Raw genomic sequence first — 15969 nt, forward strand, 5'->3', positions numbered from 1 at the left:
AGTATGTAATTTTTAGAATATTGCCGCCTTCTACAAAGTTGTTCGGGTGGTCAAAACTATTATGACCAACGCAGGTTTAGATTAAGACATAACCGCCTGGTGGCGCTAGTGTATAAGAAATAAGCTGATAGGTTAAATATCTCGAAATCAGGAATTTTCAGAATATTGCCGTATTCTACAAAGTTACTTGCCATAAGACGAGTTCGTTCAATTCCATTTAATTCAACCACTTGGTTGTACCTTTGACAGATACTTATTTCGACTTCTACAGTAAGGCCATCTTCAGTGTCTCGTACTTGACTCTATTCGACTCAACTCGAGCGCCAACGAGTATTGCGGTTTCAAACTAAACTTCTGGTTTTGACTACCCTTTTAAATCTTACATAATAACCAACCTAACAGATAATTCGGATAACTTTGTAGAAGATGGCCACTTTCTAACTCTAACGGATTTAGTAATATTTAACCTAACAGGTTATTTCTCATACACTAGCGCAGCTATGCGTATGAATTCCAAACTCAACTAGTCTCCATCATAAATGTTATGGCTACCCGAACAACTTTGTAGAAGACATAATCTTTCTAAGTCTTATAGATCTCGAGATATCCACCTCACTAAATTATTGCATATAAGCTAGCGCCACCTAGCAGATGTGTGTCTAGCTAATCTGAAAATCACAAAATGCATTACGCACATATTTATATTACAAAAGTTGGAGCGCGTTCTGAAAGATTTGAAAATAAATAATAATTTCTTCCTGATTTTATTTATTTCCGTGTTTGCCTCAATAGCAACCGGATATTCACCACCGGTGCGAAGCATGATTGCACTTCAACAACCTTGATAGAAACAACCGGTGCGAGAACAAGTGCATAAATAAAATATGAACGCATTTCGTTCTTATACTAGACACTCATTTGGATACACATCGGTCGGGATCGTCTGAGAACAATGTTTACATTTTTTTATATGGAGTTTTTGGCTCGTGCAATCGTCTATTTTAGTTACCAGATAAAGATTGTCGCTGTTCGGAACTGCTGGCGATAGGATAGGGGATCAAAATGTCAATGAAGGAAAAATACATACGATTTGACAGTAACACCGAAAACATCATTATTAATGAAGATCCAATAATGATGTTGAGTAAAGGTCGGGAAAATGAAATACAAAACATGTTATGTCAAGGAAAACTATGATAAGGTTTTTGCAAAACATACAGCAATTTGATCAGAGAAGAAGTTTCATACTACATTCTCACAACTTGCTGATAACATGTCAATTTTTGACATTTGTTTGTTTTTTTGAGATGTTTCGTTTTACATTCTCAGGGTCTGTCTCATTTGGAGAATTAAACTGAAATTAAACTTAAAAGTGACATTTCAATAATTATCAAATAACCCTGCTCGCAGAGCAAGATTACTTTTGGCAGAAATCGAATCATTTTGCATCGATGTCTTATTGGAATTGCTGGGCAGCACCAGCCATTCTTATTACCGGGTTATTTGCTAATTTTCGAACTGTCACTTTTAAGTTTAATTCTCCAAATGAGACAGACCCTCACAACATAAAACACTTGATAAAACATGTCTACAGGAAGATTTTACGAACAATGTCATAACATGTTCATTTTTTGACATTTGTTTCGTCAGAATATATACCACAATGATAGAAGTTTAACGTAATTTCAACATCTTTTAAGATCAATTTTTTTTGGGTTTTGACCTCGGTAGAGTTTATTCATCCCTTTCGTTTATTTATACATATTGTACAGTGTCGTATTCCAGCCGAAAACGGCTGAATGGAATCCGCCGTTGAAGAGCGGTGCGACTGTTCGTTTTAAAATTCGACAACAAAATGACGGTGCAATCTTCGTCGTTGCTACTCAACCCGATGGCGCTACCAACACCATCTCATACGGCGGTGGCAGCAATGCGCTAGCATTGCCATACCCTGCCGCGCAACCTCTATCAGCCCCTCACAAGCTACCGATTCATTGGCACACGCTTAAATGAAGCAAAGTTCGTCAGAAAATTCAATATGTTCCTCTCAATACTCTCAAATACCCAGTCATGCACAGATTCTTTCACGATAGAGATCAATATAAGTGCATATGCAAAATTGAGAGTTCGAATCAAGTCTAAGTATAACTTGTCACATTGTACGGTAAATTGGGGCACGCGAAATATGTGATTTCACGATTGGTATATTTGATTGCTTATGTTTAATGTACTATCCGCAATTCATAGTCTAGAATCACTTATACAAACTAAAATCATTAGCCGCTTACTCTGAATACTACATCTTTCTCCTTCCCTACTCTTTCAACTTTGTAAGAATATGATTTCAATTTTATAAATATTTCATTATAAAGAAAAATCATACCCAAATTGCTTCAAAATAAATTAAAACAATTCTTAATATTGTAGTACCATCAACATCTAATGCAAAGAAGAACAAACTTGATATGTTAAGTACCGTCATATTTTTGCTAAAAACTAATAATGATTGTGGGCACATTTTTATTTTTTTTTTGAATTCTACTTGCTCCTGCACAATTCGGAATACACAAAAAATGCCTCGGAGTCCTGTTCGGTACTCGCAAAGAGCAATCCTCTATAGAACTTGCAAACGTAGTCCTACGTCAACATTCTTTGGAGTTTTACTCACTCTGGAATAAATAAAAAAAAACGCCGCGGAGTCCATTTGCAAAATGTATTCCTTCATAGAAGCCACAGACGTAATCCTACGTCAACATGTCTCGGAGTTATACTCCTGAAATTTTTCGATAGTTGCAACAGTTTTACAGTTATCGGACCGCTAAACTTCAAACCGATGTCAGACTCAATGACAGCTGCATTGCGCTGCACATTTAGATGCACTTTTCTTGCATTTGACGTCGATTGACAACCGTTTGACGTCTAGAGTGCGTTGCAGTTATCGAACGGCATTCGATAACTGAAAAGTAAACATTTTGCAGTTATCGAACGGCTACTGTACTAGGAATGCGTATATTCACTCAGATGAAGTTTACCCGATTTTGTCACTCCCAGATTTTGTCTACCCTGATTTTGCCTAACCCAGTGGTTCTCAACCTTTTCCTTGAGAGGTACCCCTTTGTGTTTTTGTATTCATTGAGGTACCCCTATGTAAAGTGGTCACATACGTAGTTCGACGTCAACATGCTTCGGAGTTTTACTCACATTCACAAAATAAATGCGTCGGAGTCTGCATTCGCAAAGTGTACTCCTCTATAGAATACCCAGATGCAGTCCTACGTCGAAATGTATCTGATGTTTACTCGCTCCGGAATGAACACAAAATGCCTTGGAGTCCTGATTTGCATTTTCAAAGTGTACTCTTCTTTCACATACACAGACGAACCCCTACTCCAACATGCCTCGGAGTCCTACACGCTCCGGAATAAACACGAAAATGCCTCGGAGTCCTTCACATTCGCAAAGTGTACTCCTCTATAGAATACACAGCCGTAGTCCTACGTCTACGGAATGAACACAAAATGTCTTGGAATCCTTCTTCGCATTTGCAAAGTGGTCACAGACGAAGTTCGATGCCAACATGCCTCGGAGTTCTAATCGCATTCACAAAATAAAATGCCTCGGAGACCTGCTCGTTCCGGAATAAACAAAAAAGTGCCTCGAAGACCTGCTCGCTCCGGAATAAACAAAAAAAAATGCCTCGGAGACCTGCTCGCTCCGGAATAAACAAAAAAAAATGCCTCGGAAACCTGCTCGTTCCGGAATAAAAAAAAATGCCTCGGAGACCTGCTCGCTCCGGAATAAACAAAAAAAAAAATGCCTCGGAGACCTGCTCGCTCCGGAATAAACAAAAAAAAATGCCTCGGAAACCTGCTCGTTCCGGAATAAACAAAAAAATGCCTCGGAGACCTGCTCGCTCCGGTATCTTTTATTTTATCCTCGGGAGACCTGCTCGCTCCGGGATCATGTTTTATTAAACACTCGAAGACCTGCTCGCTTCGGTATTTTTTCTATGATTTCGGAGACCTGCTCGCTCCGAAATCCACAACATGAGAGCATACTTACCATTTAGTAACTAGCACATTAATGGATGTGGCAAGCACCATTTTCATGCGCTAGTTACAACTATAAAACTAAACACTACCAACTGCGACATGTCGTATTCCAGCCGAAAACGGCTGAATGGAATCCGCCGTTGAAGAGCGGTGCGACTTCCATCTTATCGTGCCAAATTGCATAGCTTGAAAAGCTATGAAGCGATGGATGCAATTGCCTTTGGAAAATTGTGATGTTATGTCCAACAAACCATTTCATTTATTACGAGACGCTTAGAGTACACTATTTAAACACTTACCCAAACTAATTCAGCTAAATGTAGTCATGTAACTACTGTCCCAATGTAGGTTTTTCATTATAGCACCCAAATGAGTGCTATAATGAATATTATGCAACCCATTTGAGTTGCATAATGGTCATTAAAGCATCCATTCTGTTGGTATGTGTCGTATTCCAGCCGAAAACGGCTGAATGGAATCCGCCGTTGAAGAGCGGTGCGACTGTTCGTTTTAAAATTCGACAACAAACTGACGGTGCAATCTTCGTCGTTGCTACTCAACCCGATGGCGCTACCAACACCATCTCATACGGCGGTGGCAGCAATGCGCTAGCATTGCCATACCCTGCCGCGCAACCTCTATCAGCCCCTCACAAGCTACCGATTCATTGGCACACGCTTAAATGAAGCAAAGTTCGTCAGAAAATTCAATATGTTCCTCTCAATACTCTCAAATACCCAGTCATGCACAGATTCTTTCACGATAGAGATCAATATAAGTGCATATGCAAAATTGAGAGTTCGAATCAAGTCTAAGTATAACTTGTCACATTGTACGGTAAATTGGGGCACGCGAAATATGTGATTTCACGATTGGTATATTTGATTGCTTATGTTTAATGTACTATCCGCAATTCATAGTCTAGAATCACTTATACAAACTAAAATCATTAGCCGCTTACTCTGAATACTACATACAGTTCAAATTTGATTAAGTAATTGACATTTTCTTAAATAATTTATTAATCTTTTCTCTCCGTCTCTATATAAAATGCAATGTACACACCAGTCAAGCAGTTTGACGAACATTGACTCCGCCCCCAAGAAAACGCTTCGGTTGCTGCTTTGTTTGAACGTGTGAGAAGTTGTTCGAACAACTATTTGACAGTTGGCGGCTTGGTTGGAAAAAAATAAAACGATTTGATTTTGATTTGAGTTGTCGGGGGTGGAGTCAAGGTTCGTCTAACATGTTTGAGCATTTGTAGTGAAGTTCCACAAACCCCCATATATTTTTTGATGGTTGGTGCTCAAGTTGGCGCTTCGGTCGTTCGTGTGTGATATTGTTGGTCGAATAAATTGATTGTTCGTGTCGCTGTTGCAAAACTTGATGGATGTTTGAATAAACGAGAGGTGGAGTCATGGGCCAAACACAATTGATACGTTTGCGTGCGTTTTGACAGTTTTCCCATGGAAAAACTGTCAAAACGCACGCAAACGTACCAATTGTGTTTGACCCATCATTGTTGGTCAAACTGCTTGACCGTGTGTACGTTTCATAAGATATATAAAATAAAAGTGTGTGGTAATCTCGTTTGCGGCAAAAATATAATGAATACTTTTGGAGGAAGACAGCATACATTGACAGGAATACAGCGAAGTCACGCACACTTTTATTTATTTGGAGAAGTCAATGAGAAAGATTATTTTCATTGAGACAGACCCTTAATTTCAGTGATGTATAAGCCATTTTATAGAAAGCTCAAATGACATCACACTTAATCACGGCTTTCTTGTTCGGTAAATTTTTTTACGGTTTTCGAACCGTAAAACGTAAAAAATACTGAAAACTCGGTAATTCGACACATTCTTTCCGACGGTCAGCATTAAGCAAAATGGTTTACTGAATTCGGTAATGATTATTACCGACTTTACTGCAATAAGTGCATGTTTACTAATGTTTACTGAATAGATTAAAAAGTCAGTAAACACGAATACCGAAATTACGGTATTTTGTTGTTTTTTACTGACAATGCGTTTCAAAACTAAACGTCAGCTAAGCTCGTGGTTTGAAAAGGCAAAACATTAATTTTCTCGCCTATTTTCAAGGATCTGGAAGCAAACGGTACAGTTGGTGTTTTTTCTTCGCAGGACTTTTGAAGAATCAAATAGTCTTGAGCAGGCACCCTCGATAGAACCTCGATTTGAAGATCCCGGAATTGAAAAAAAAAAGTACCGCTGATAATTGCGCAGAAGTTTTGGTTCGTTTTGGCCCTTACATATATGCCGGCTGCTACTGTTTCCATTAGCCGTAAGCTATCAGGTTCCCAACGGCAATCCATTCCCAAGCACACCGCCAGAATCAAGGCCAGAAGGGAATCAGAATCGAAATTGATTGTCGAATCTAGTAGGAAATTGTTGATTCACGTAAACGTTTATAAACTCATTTAAATGACTATAGTTGAAGATGAAGCAATGATACATATTTGTTCTTATTATTCTAACATATTAAGCCAACAATGATATTTTTTTTTAAATATTCCACAAAATATTTATGATGAGTTCAATAACTGGAAATTTCGGTAAACCACAGTGAACGAAAAAATTACCGAGAAAGTCAGTTATTTTTTGACATTTCATGAGCTCGGATCTTTACCGACTTTTCAGTAGCATTTAAAATTACCGAGTTAAGTCAGCTGTTCAAAAACCCAGTAAAATTTTACCGACTTCGGTAATCGAAACTAACAGTGTGAATAGATTAAAAAGTCAGTAAACACGAATACCGAAATTACGGTATTTTGTTGTTTTTTACTGACAATGCGTTTCAAAACTAAACGTCAGCTAAGCTCGTGGTTTGAAAAGGCAAAACATTAATTTTCTCGCCTATTTTCAAGGATCTGGAAGCAAACGGTACAGTTGGTGTTTTTTCTTCGCAGGACTTTTGAAGAATCAAATAGTCTTGAGCAGGCACCCTCGATAGAACCTCGATTTGAAGATCCCGGAATTGAAAAAAAAGTACCGCTGATAATTGCGTAGAAGTTTTGGTTCGTTTTGGCCCTTACATGTATGCCGGCTGCTGCTGTTTCCATTAGCCGTAAGCTATCAGGTTCCCAACGGCAATCCATTCCCAAGCACACCTCCAGAATCAAGGCCAGAAGGGAATCAGAATCGAAATTGATTGTCGAATCTAGTAGGAAATTGTTGATTCACGTAAACGTTTATAAACTCATTTAAATGACTATAGTTGAAGATGAAGCAATGATACATATTTGTTCTTATTATTCTAACATATTAAGCCAACAATGATATTTTTTTTTAAATATTCCACAAAATATTTATGATGAGTTCAATAACTGGAAATTTCGGTAAACCACAGTGAACGAAAAAATTACCGAGAAAGTCAGTTATTTTTTGACATTTCATGAGCTCGGATCTTTACCGACTTTTCAGTAGCATTTAAAATTACCGAGTTAAGTCAGCTGTTCAAAAACCCAGTAAAATTTTACCGACTTCGGTAATCGAAACTAACAGTGCAGGAGACCAAATACTAATATTTACATTTTACAAGGAACATTTGCGAATATGAAATGAAATGATGATGATGATGACGAAATGATGATGGTTTACATGCAAATTTACCAAAACAAAGACCGAGCCCTCCACTCAAAATTTTGATCAGCTGTTCGAATCTGTCTCATAAAATGGCTTATTGCACTGGGGTGCGTTCATTGATGACATTGATTTTGAATCATTTTGCCGTCATGAACACTCCTAGTTTTTCAGTGCACTTAAGTGCATTCTTCGTGACGTAAATTTGTTTTGATTATGCGCGAATCGCGTTTTAGCCTCCGTGTTTTATCTTGAAATCGAATGATAACAGGTGATAATATTCTCCTTTGAACAAAGTTCTCCTGAATTGTTCGGTGTTTTTGGATCTTAATGTTCTAGCCGAAAAATACGAGCCGTTGAAAGATATTGAAAATGATATTCGCATTAGTTTCTACAAGTTTAATAAAAACTTATCAGTCGACTCGTACGCAAGCAGCGTCTCAGTTTCTACAATTCAGCTTGAACGGTTTTCAATTCGCTTGCCGGGTGAGTTGTTTTGCATTCAAATAGATGAAAATTTCATCATAATGTTTTATATACCTATTAACAATTGTATTTCCAGAAACACTATTCAATAGTCGGAAAGCATAATATTTGGAAAGAGCCAAATCCATATGCACCGGTATTTTGTCAAAAAATCATACGTAATATCTCCACCGGAAAGATTCACGAAGCTAATGCTGGTCATGAAGCGGTCCGGTCTAAGGACACCTTTGAAGAAAAGCCTGCAGTCAATAAATTTACCAATCGAACGCATAACTGCGGTGAATTGAGAGCCTCGCATGTAAATCAGGAGATTGTTATATGCGGTTGGCTGGAGTTCTCCAGACTGAACAAATTTTTTACGCTTAGGGACGGATATGGGACTATTCAGATATTTATACCGGACGAACTGGCTGCTGAAGTCAACTTAAACGGTATACCATTTGAAAGTGTATTAAAAGTGGAAGGCAAGGTTGTACTACGGCCCAAAGGCCAGGAAAACCCACGGTTGGCAACGGGAGAAGTTGAAATACTTCTACAAAAGATAGAAATTTTGAATGGAGCCAGAAATCGACTGCCAATTTATATTAAGGAACATAACAAAGCAAAGGAACATTTACGAATGGAACATCGGTATATTGATCTGAGGAGTCCACAGTTGCAGCGCAGTTTGAGACTGCGCTCGCAGATCATAATGAAAATGCGCGAATACATGATTAACGAATGCGATTTCGTGGAGGTAGAAACACCCACGCTTTTTCGTCGAACGCCTGGTGTAAGTGTTTTATCTCGTCATTCTGAAGGACATTAGCAAACATTTTCATATTTCAGGGTGCTCAGGAGTTTGTCGTTCCAACACGAAAACCAGGCCATTTTTATTCCTTGGTTCAAAGTCCACAACAGTTCAAGCAGATGTTGATGTCTGGCGCCATAGATCGGTACTTCCAGATTGCTCGATGTTATCGGGACGAAACAACTCGTCCCGATCGTCAACCGGAATTTACCCAACTCGACATCGAACTGTCTTTTACCGATCGCGAAAACATCATGAACTTGTTGGAAGGCGTATTGGCTAGTTCCTGGCCGCTGAGCAACGATCCATTGAAAATTCCGTTCCAACGCATGACATACAACGAAGCCATGAGCCGTTACGGTGTGGACAAGCCAGATATTCGATTCGGGTATCAACTACAAGATGTAGGACTTCTGATGAAGCAGAATCCCAGTCTTACACAAAATTATGGGGAACAACAATTCGGGGCCTTTGCCATTGTTGCGAAAAATCCTCAAAGCGGAACGCCTACAACGCTGAAGAAAGCACTGGAAGCCATATCTAGTGAGCATAAAAATTGTCGATTTGTTATGAGTACCATCACGGATGTATGTTTTCAAATGTTGTAGGGTGTTCTTGAAAAATGAACATTTTTATTTATTACAGAATTGGCTGAACTCATCGATCATTAATTTATTCAGTGATGATGTAGCTAAAAATCTGCTTGACCAGCTATCGTTACATACCGGAGATTTACTCCTTTTAGGTTTTGGAAAGCTCTCAAATACCGTAAGATTATGCTTGTATTAGGAAAAAAACAATGAATTATTGAAATATTTTGTTTTTTTTTTAACAGCAAGATATGATGGGTCGTATCCGGTTGGCGTTCTACGAAAGTCTCGAGTCTCGCAATCTCGTGGCAAAACGGTCATCTACCGAACAGCAATTTTTATGGGTGTACGACTTCCCGATGTTTAGCCCCAATGAAGAGACTGGACAGCTTGAAAGTGTCCATCATCCTTTCACTGCGCCGCATCCGGATGATTTGCATAAATTACTCACAAAAAGTAACCTCGACACAATTCGTTCGCAATCGTTCGATCTGGTTTGGAACGGCGTTGAGGTCGGCGGTGGGTCAGTCCGTATCCACAATGGGGCACTGCAAAGAATGGTATTGGATGAGGTTTTGCAGATCGAACATGCTCATCTGCAGCATCTGCTGGATGCGTTAGAGTGTGGTTGTCCGCCACATGGGGGTTTTGCGGTGGGACTCGATCGGTACATAGCCCTTCTCTGCAACGCTCAGTCCATTCGAGATGTGATTGCATTTCCCAAGTCTAACGAAGGTAAGGACCCGCTCTCGAAAGCACCGGTTCCGATTAGTGAAGAGGAGAAGCGGCTTTATCACATTTCGACGTTGGATGAAAGTTGAGGTAAGGTATTCAATCACAATTAGCGGCCTATAAACGTACTTAGGTACAACAGTTATTAAATTGGCTGTGGCTGAGTACTTGTCATCAAGTATGTCTAAATTCAACACAACATATCCGTATTTCTTGGTTACACTTTACAACTTCAAAATTTTGCATTTTTATTGATTTTATTTATTTATTTATTCAAAATAACACCGGAGTGACCTATGCAGTACATAAAAGTCGTCACAATTCAGCTCGGTCCACGACTGCACGTCGTGTTTGGGCAAATCAAGAATCCGAAGAATATTCAATTTCCAAAAAAGAACTAATGGCGTGGAGGGTCGATACTCGGATTCTGATGACTTGTGATGATGACAAACGTGATCTTTAACCTTCTGCAACTCGCTTCAACTTTCATAACACGAGAACTCCCATGTTGTAAAAAATACTACAGTCCGAAAATCCTTTATATTGAAGCCAATTAAGATGTTATCAATGTGATTTTTTTCGGGAAAATAATAAAGGGGATAGACTCTCTATTTTCTTTAAGTCCAATGATTTGTTCGCTGGTCCTCCCTAAGATCCGGAGCCAACAGAACACCGGTGACAATAGTAAATTTTTTGAATAAACTGCGCGGTGTTTTATATATATCATTTATAACAATCCTGGCGTAGTGAAACAAATTGTACTGTACATCCTATGATCCCATGCAGCCCTACGAGTCAAGGAAAAATGATTTGGAATTCTTCCACTTAGAGGTGCTAGTGTATATGAACCTACTAGTTTGGTTTGATATTTCGGGATCTATGGGATTTAGGAAGTTGCCGACTTTTACTATTTTGTTGGACGACGACTTCGACAGCGGTGGCGATGACAAGCACGATGAGGTTTCCGCCGTTTCAGCAGGCGACGGACAAATGGTGTTATCGTGTTGATATGGTCAATATTCATTGGTTGTTGATGCAGTTTTTTTGCGGCTCAATTTCTGTGTTTTGTTCCGGAGCGAATGGATGAATAAGCTCTTGAATTTGTTCATTGCGGGGTTTAATGTGTACCAGGCTACGGCGATACTCCCTTCCGTTAGCAGCAACGGCGTAGGATCGATCATTCAGTCGCTTCGAAATGGTGCCTGGAGTCCACAACTTGGATGTTTCCGGAGTCAGCTGTACGAAGACAGGGGATCCAGTTTCTATATTTGGTAGGTTTCGAGATTTCTTGTCGTATTTGTATTTTGTTTTTCTTCTGTTGTCCTCGATACTTTCAGGAACATTTTCCACAATTCTTGGTCGCAAATTTTCAGCACTTCAAGGAATACCGCATCGCGTTGAGCGAAAAAACAAACCGTAGGACCAGATCCGATTTTATTGGGGATGTTCCTCCAGTGCAACAACGCATACCAGAAGTTATTTCCTGTTTCCGTGGCCTTTAATAGCAACCGTTTGGCTATCTTTACGGCCGCTTCCGCTCTCGCATTCGCTTGTTGATGGTGTGGTGCAGAGGTTACCAACTCGAAATCCCAATTTTTCGCGAACTCGACCATTTGCCGGTTTACGAAATTCGTTGCATTGTCCATCAGCACCCTTTGAGGTATCCCGTGCCTTGAGAAATTTTGTTGACAAGCCGAAATTACGGATTGGGGTGTAAGATCCTTCAAGATATTCACCTCAAAGAAGTCGGAATAATGATCAAGGGTACCAGAAAAGCTCGTTTGCGTCCCTCATATTCGGCAAAAAAATACGTCGGCTGTGATACGGAAAACTTACCACACACTTCGCAGTTCTTTACTACTTCCTTAATTTGCTAGCTCATGCCGGGCCAGAAGAGGCTGGCTCGAGCCAATTTGAGTGTTGCCTAGATTCCCTTGTGACTCACATGGCAGGAGTCAATCAGCCTACGACGTAGGATATGTGGCACTAAAATGTGGTCTCCTCTAAAGATAATCCCATTTTGAGTTGTTAACTCAGCACGGCAGCTGTGATAAATCTTTACAGTATCGGGCACTCCGTCGATTAAATCTGTCTTCGAGGTGCGGCTAACAAAGGTTTCTTAAAGATGCTGAGGAGCGGCTTGTGTTCCGTTTTGGCGATTGCTTTAGGATTACCAACAATTAGTTGATCGAACCGTATACACGCGAACAGAATAGCCAGCAACTCTTTCTCAATTTGGGCGTAGTTACGTTCGGTGGCGGTTAAAGTGCGGGATGCATATGCTATTACCCCCTTTTTTGATATACCACAGCTCCTAATCCAAAACAGCTGGCGTCACATTCGATGATGATTGGCTGATTTACGTTGTAATATTGAAGCGTACCGATATCTGAGACCATAGATTTGACTCGAACAAATTATTCTGCTTCTGTTGCTGTTCATTTCCACGGCTGTGATGGTGGAACAAGTATTTGTAAATTGATAACATTTGCACTAAGATTCGGTATAAATCTGGTAAGATAGTTCACCATTCCGATGAAACGATGAACCTCCTTGTGGTCCGATGGTATCGGGTAGTTACGAATGGTCGAAATCTTGCTGGCATGTGGCTGGAGACCTTTATCGGTCAAAATGTGTCCGTAGAATTTGACGGCAGTCTGACATAGGTTCATTTTCTTCTTTTCACGATTGAGCTTTACATTGTGCTCTTCCAATCGATAGAACAACATTTCGAGGCACACGTTGTGATTTGCCAAAGCTTCTTCCAACGTATCTCCTATACCGAAAATCAGAATATCATGCGCGATGCACTCAACACCCTCCAGGCCTTGGATGATCTCTTGAAGCTTCATCTGGAATATTTCGGGAGCCGGTGCAATACCAAACGGTAGCCGAATTCATCGATATCGTCCGAAAGGGGTCCAGAATGTTGTTAATTTGCTTCTCGCTTTTTCAAGAACAACATGCCAGAATCCTTTCTTAGCATCAACTGTTGAAAACACTTTTGCCTTTCCAAGTTCTGGTTGAATTTCGTCAATGGTAAACTGCTGTCAAAACCGTTTCTATCAAGCCAGGAAAAATCCGTCGCAACAGTAACAAACTGCAGGTTTGGCCTTTTGAGTGTTTTGCTCAGAGGGACCGGGTCCAGACAAACTCGGATACTCTGCTTGGTCGGATCCACGTTGCACTATTAGTATATTGCATTTTTTTAGCTCCGCCTTCAGCTTACCGCGCAATGCGATTGGAATTCGACGAGGTGTTTGAATAGATGGTGCAACAGATTGGTCAACCTCCAACGAGACATCACCTGGTAGCTTTCCGTGAACCTTCCCTGTGAACAAGTCCTTATGTGCATCTGCGATCTTCTGAGCCTCAATACGATAAACGTTTAATAACTTCGCCGGCGATACAGTTGGGTTGGGTCCTCCGACAGTTACTGATTTGCAGAATTTGATGAACCCATGTACTCTGGATGCCTTTGCTGACAATAATGGGCGATGGCTACCCTCAACCACTTGTAGAACCAAGGTATATTTTCGTCCATTTCGCTTACAAGGCACCTTGACTTGACCCTGTACTTTGATAGGACTCCCACCAAAGCTCTGTAAAGGGATGGAAGTAACACAATATTTTCGACGCTTACTAGTTTCACCAAATAATTGTGACCAACTAGGCTGGTATTGGCACCAGTGTCCAGATCACATTTGATCTTTTTCCACTCACCACAAAATTTCATATCTAGTTCGGCAGCAATACAGCCACGGCTATCTGAATCATCGAAAAATTTTACGATCTCGTACTCCAGTTCGTTGTCGTCTGATGACGTGTCGTATAGTGTGGATGATGATTCTTCAGACTCGTTACTATCTTCCTTAATTTCTTTCACTCTTTTGGACCTTTTGCTCGATTTTCGTTTGCAAACACGTTCGAAGTGGTTTTTTCCTTTGCAACGGTTACACCTTTTACCAAAAGCAGGGCAAACTCCTTTAACAAATTCATGTTGCTCCCCACAAAACTTACAACGGGGCAAACTTGACTTCGGTCGAAATTTTGATTTCTGCACTTTCTTGACTTCAGATTCCGGGTTCAAATCCGCTGTTGACATTGCAAGTTCCTGACATCGTTTACTGGTGATTTCCTCCGCTCTGCACATGTCGACTGCTTTGTCAAGGGTTATGTCTGTTATGGTCAACATTTTGGAGCGAATCTGCGGCCATTTATTAGCCGTAACAAATTAGGTTATGAGATCTTCTTTCACATTTCCCAATTTTGCACTCTGAGCCAATATCTTAAGGCGCGTGTAAAGTCATCGGTTGACTCATGGGCAAACTGCGTAGCACTGAAAAATTCAAGTCTGTCCAGGATAACGTTACGCTTCGGTGTTACTTTACCTCTGATTGCTTTTAATGCTTCTTCCGGATCGGTAAGCTGAGCACTAGTAATCTCGAAATTGAAGAATTTCTTGCGCGCTGGTTCCCCAATCACTGACAATGGGATACTCACTTTCTGTTGGTTGTCTATGGCGGGCCAAAAGTCCATTTTTGCGGCTTTCACATAATTCTTTCAGCTTTTCTCGAAAAAATCCATGTTTTCTCCCATATCTCCCTCCAATACAAGCGGCGAAAGAAGTGGCATTTGCGGCAACTGCGGTGGCGCAGAATGGTTCCCAACTCGTGCCGCAACATCAGCGGCGTACGAACTAACACCTTGTAGCAGTTGAGACATCATTCTGGTTTGATGCTCCATAAACGCTTGGAATTGGTTGGCATCCATTTTATGAGGATTTTAACGCTTTCGACTATCACACTTGAAAAACAAAATGGCGGTTTATTTTGCAATCGACGTGTACACTCTTCGAACGGGCGAATCACTTCAAATATTCTAAACCACTTTTGTTCAATGGCAATTATTACCACTGCGCTTATCACGATTTCAATGACGCCAAAAAACGCAACACAAGTCCACGGCTTCTGACACCATGTTCTAGTATTTATTAAAACCTGTGAAAATCAGATTATACTTTATTAACTCCGATATATACAGCGTGGTCTACTCCAATCAACTGACTAAAACTCAACCCCAGAAGTAGATGTAGGGGTGTCATTCTTATAATTACAGGGGTGTACTTATTAGAACAGAAACCAATATACTGAAAATCTGTTTAGTTTGGATTACATCCGCTGGGTGGTGGTATGTAGGACAGATATCTCAGGATATGTGGGTTTTAAAAGTACCGTCATTAACAGTTATTTGGAATTTTAAAACCAATGTGCTCAGAAAAATGTGCTTGTAGTCATATGGCTAGCGTTGCTGGCTCATACGCAGGAGGCCGTGGGTTCGATCTCAGACCCATTTCATTTGCCTACTTTGTATCTTTTTCTTCTCTATATAATAAAAATTAAATGGTCTGTGTTTGTATCCGTATAACACGAAAATGGTCTAGCTGTAACTGTTAGAATTGGAAATGCAGGAAAAACTTGTTTCTTACATCCAATTAAAATTCCGTCTTTTGCGTTCATATCACATCCGAATAAACAATTTATGCTAAATAAGCTAGTTTTTTTTTGCTGAAGTAGCTTGTTTTTGGGTAAATAAGACAGTGGTAACTAACACGCAAGAGTATGGTTTTACACGCAAGGTGAACTACACACAATGACGAACCGAGCAAGACGGACTTCAACGTCTCTCAAGAGATCAGGGTGAACCTCTTCGAT

At 40.1% G+C, this 15969-nt stretch overlaps 1 protein-coding gene across 1 annotated transcript; it reads left to right on the top strand.

The window, feature by feature from the left end:
- Positions 1-7813: 7813 nt before the first annotated feature.
- On the top strand, positions 7814-10429 carry LOC134217595 (aspartate--tRNA ligase, mitochondrial). Its single transcript, XM_062696373.1, has 5 exons — positions 7814-8143; positions 8220-8915; positions 8972-9520; positions 9579-9701; positions 9769-10429. Exons 1-5 carry the CDS (start codon positions 8030-8032, stop codon positions 10342-10344), a joined length of 2058 nt encoding a protein of 685 aa, XP_062552357.1. The 5' UTR covers positions 7814-8029; the 3' UTR covers positions 10345-10429.
- Positions 10430-15969: the final 5540 nt, after the last annotated feature.

Source organism: Armigeres subalbatus, chromosome 2, assembly GCF_024139115.2.
Source record: "Armigeres subalbatus isolate Guangzhou_Male chromosome 2, GZ_Asu_2, whole genome shotgun sequence".
NCBI classification, from domain to species: domain Eukaryota; kingdom Metazoa; phylum Arthropoda; class Insecta; order Diptera; family Culicidae; genus Armigeres; species Armigeres subalbatus.

Coding starts and splice junctions, on each gene's coding strand:
- LOC134217595 (XM_062696373.1), top strand. CDS start 8,030: ATGATATTCGCATTAGTTTCTACAAGTTTAATAAAAACTTATCAGTCG. Junction 9,521..9,578: donor TTATGAGTACCATCACGGAT/GTATGTTTTCAA, acceptor TATTTATTACAG/AATTGGCTGAACTCATCGAT. Junction 9,702..9,768: donor TTGGAAAGCTCTCAAATACC/GTAAGATTATGC, acceptor TTTTTTTAACAG/CAAGATATGATGGGTCGTAT.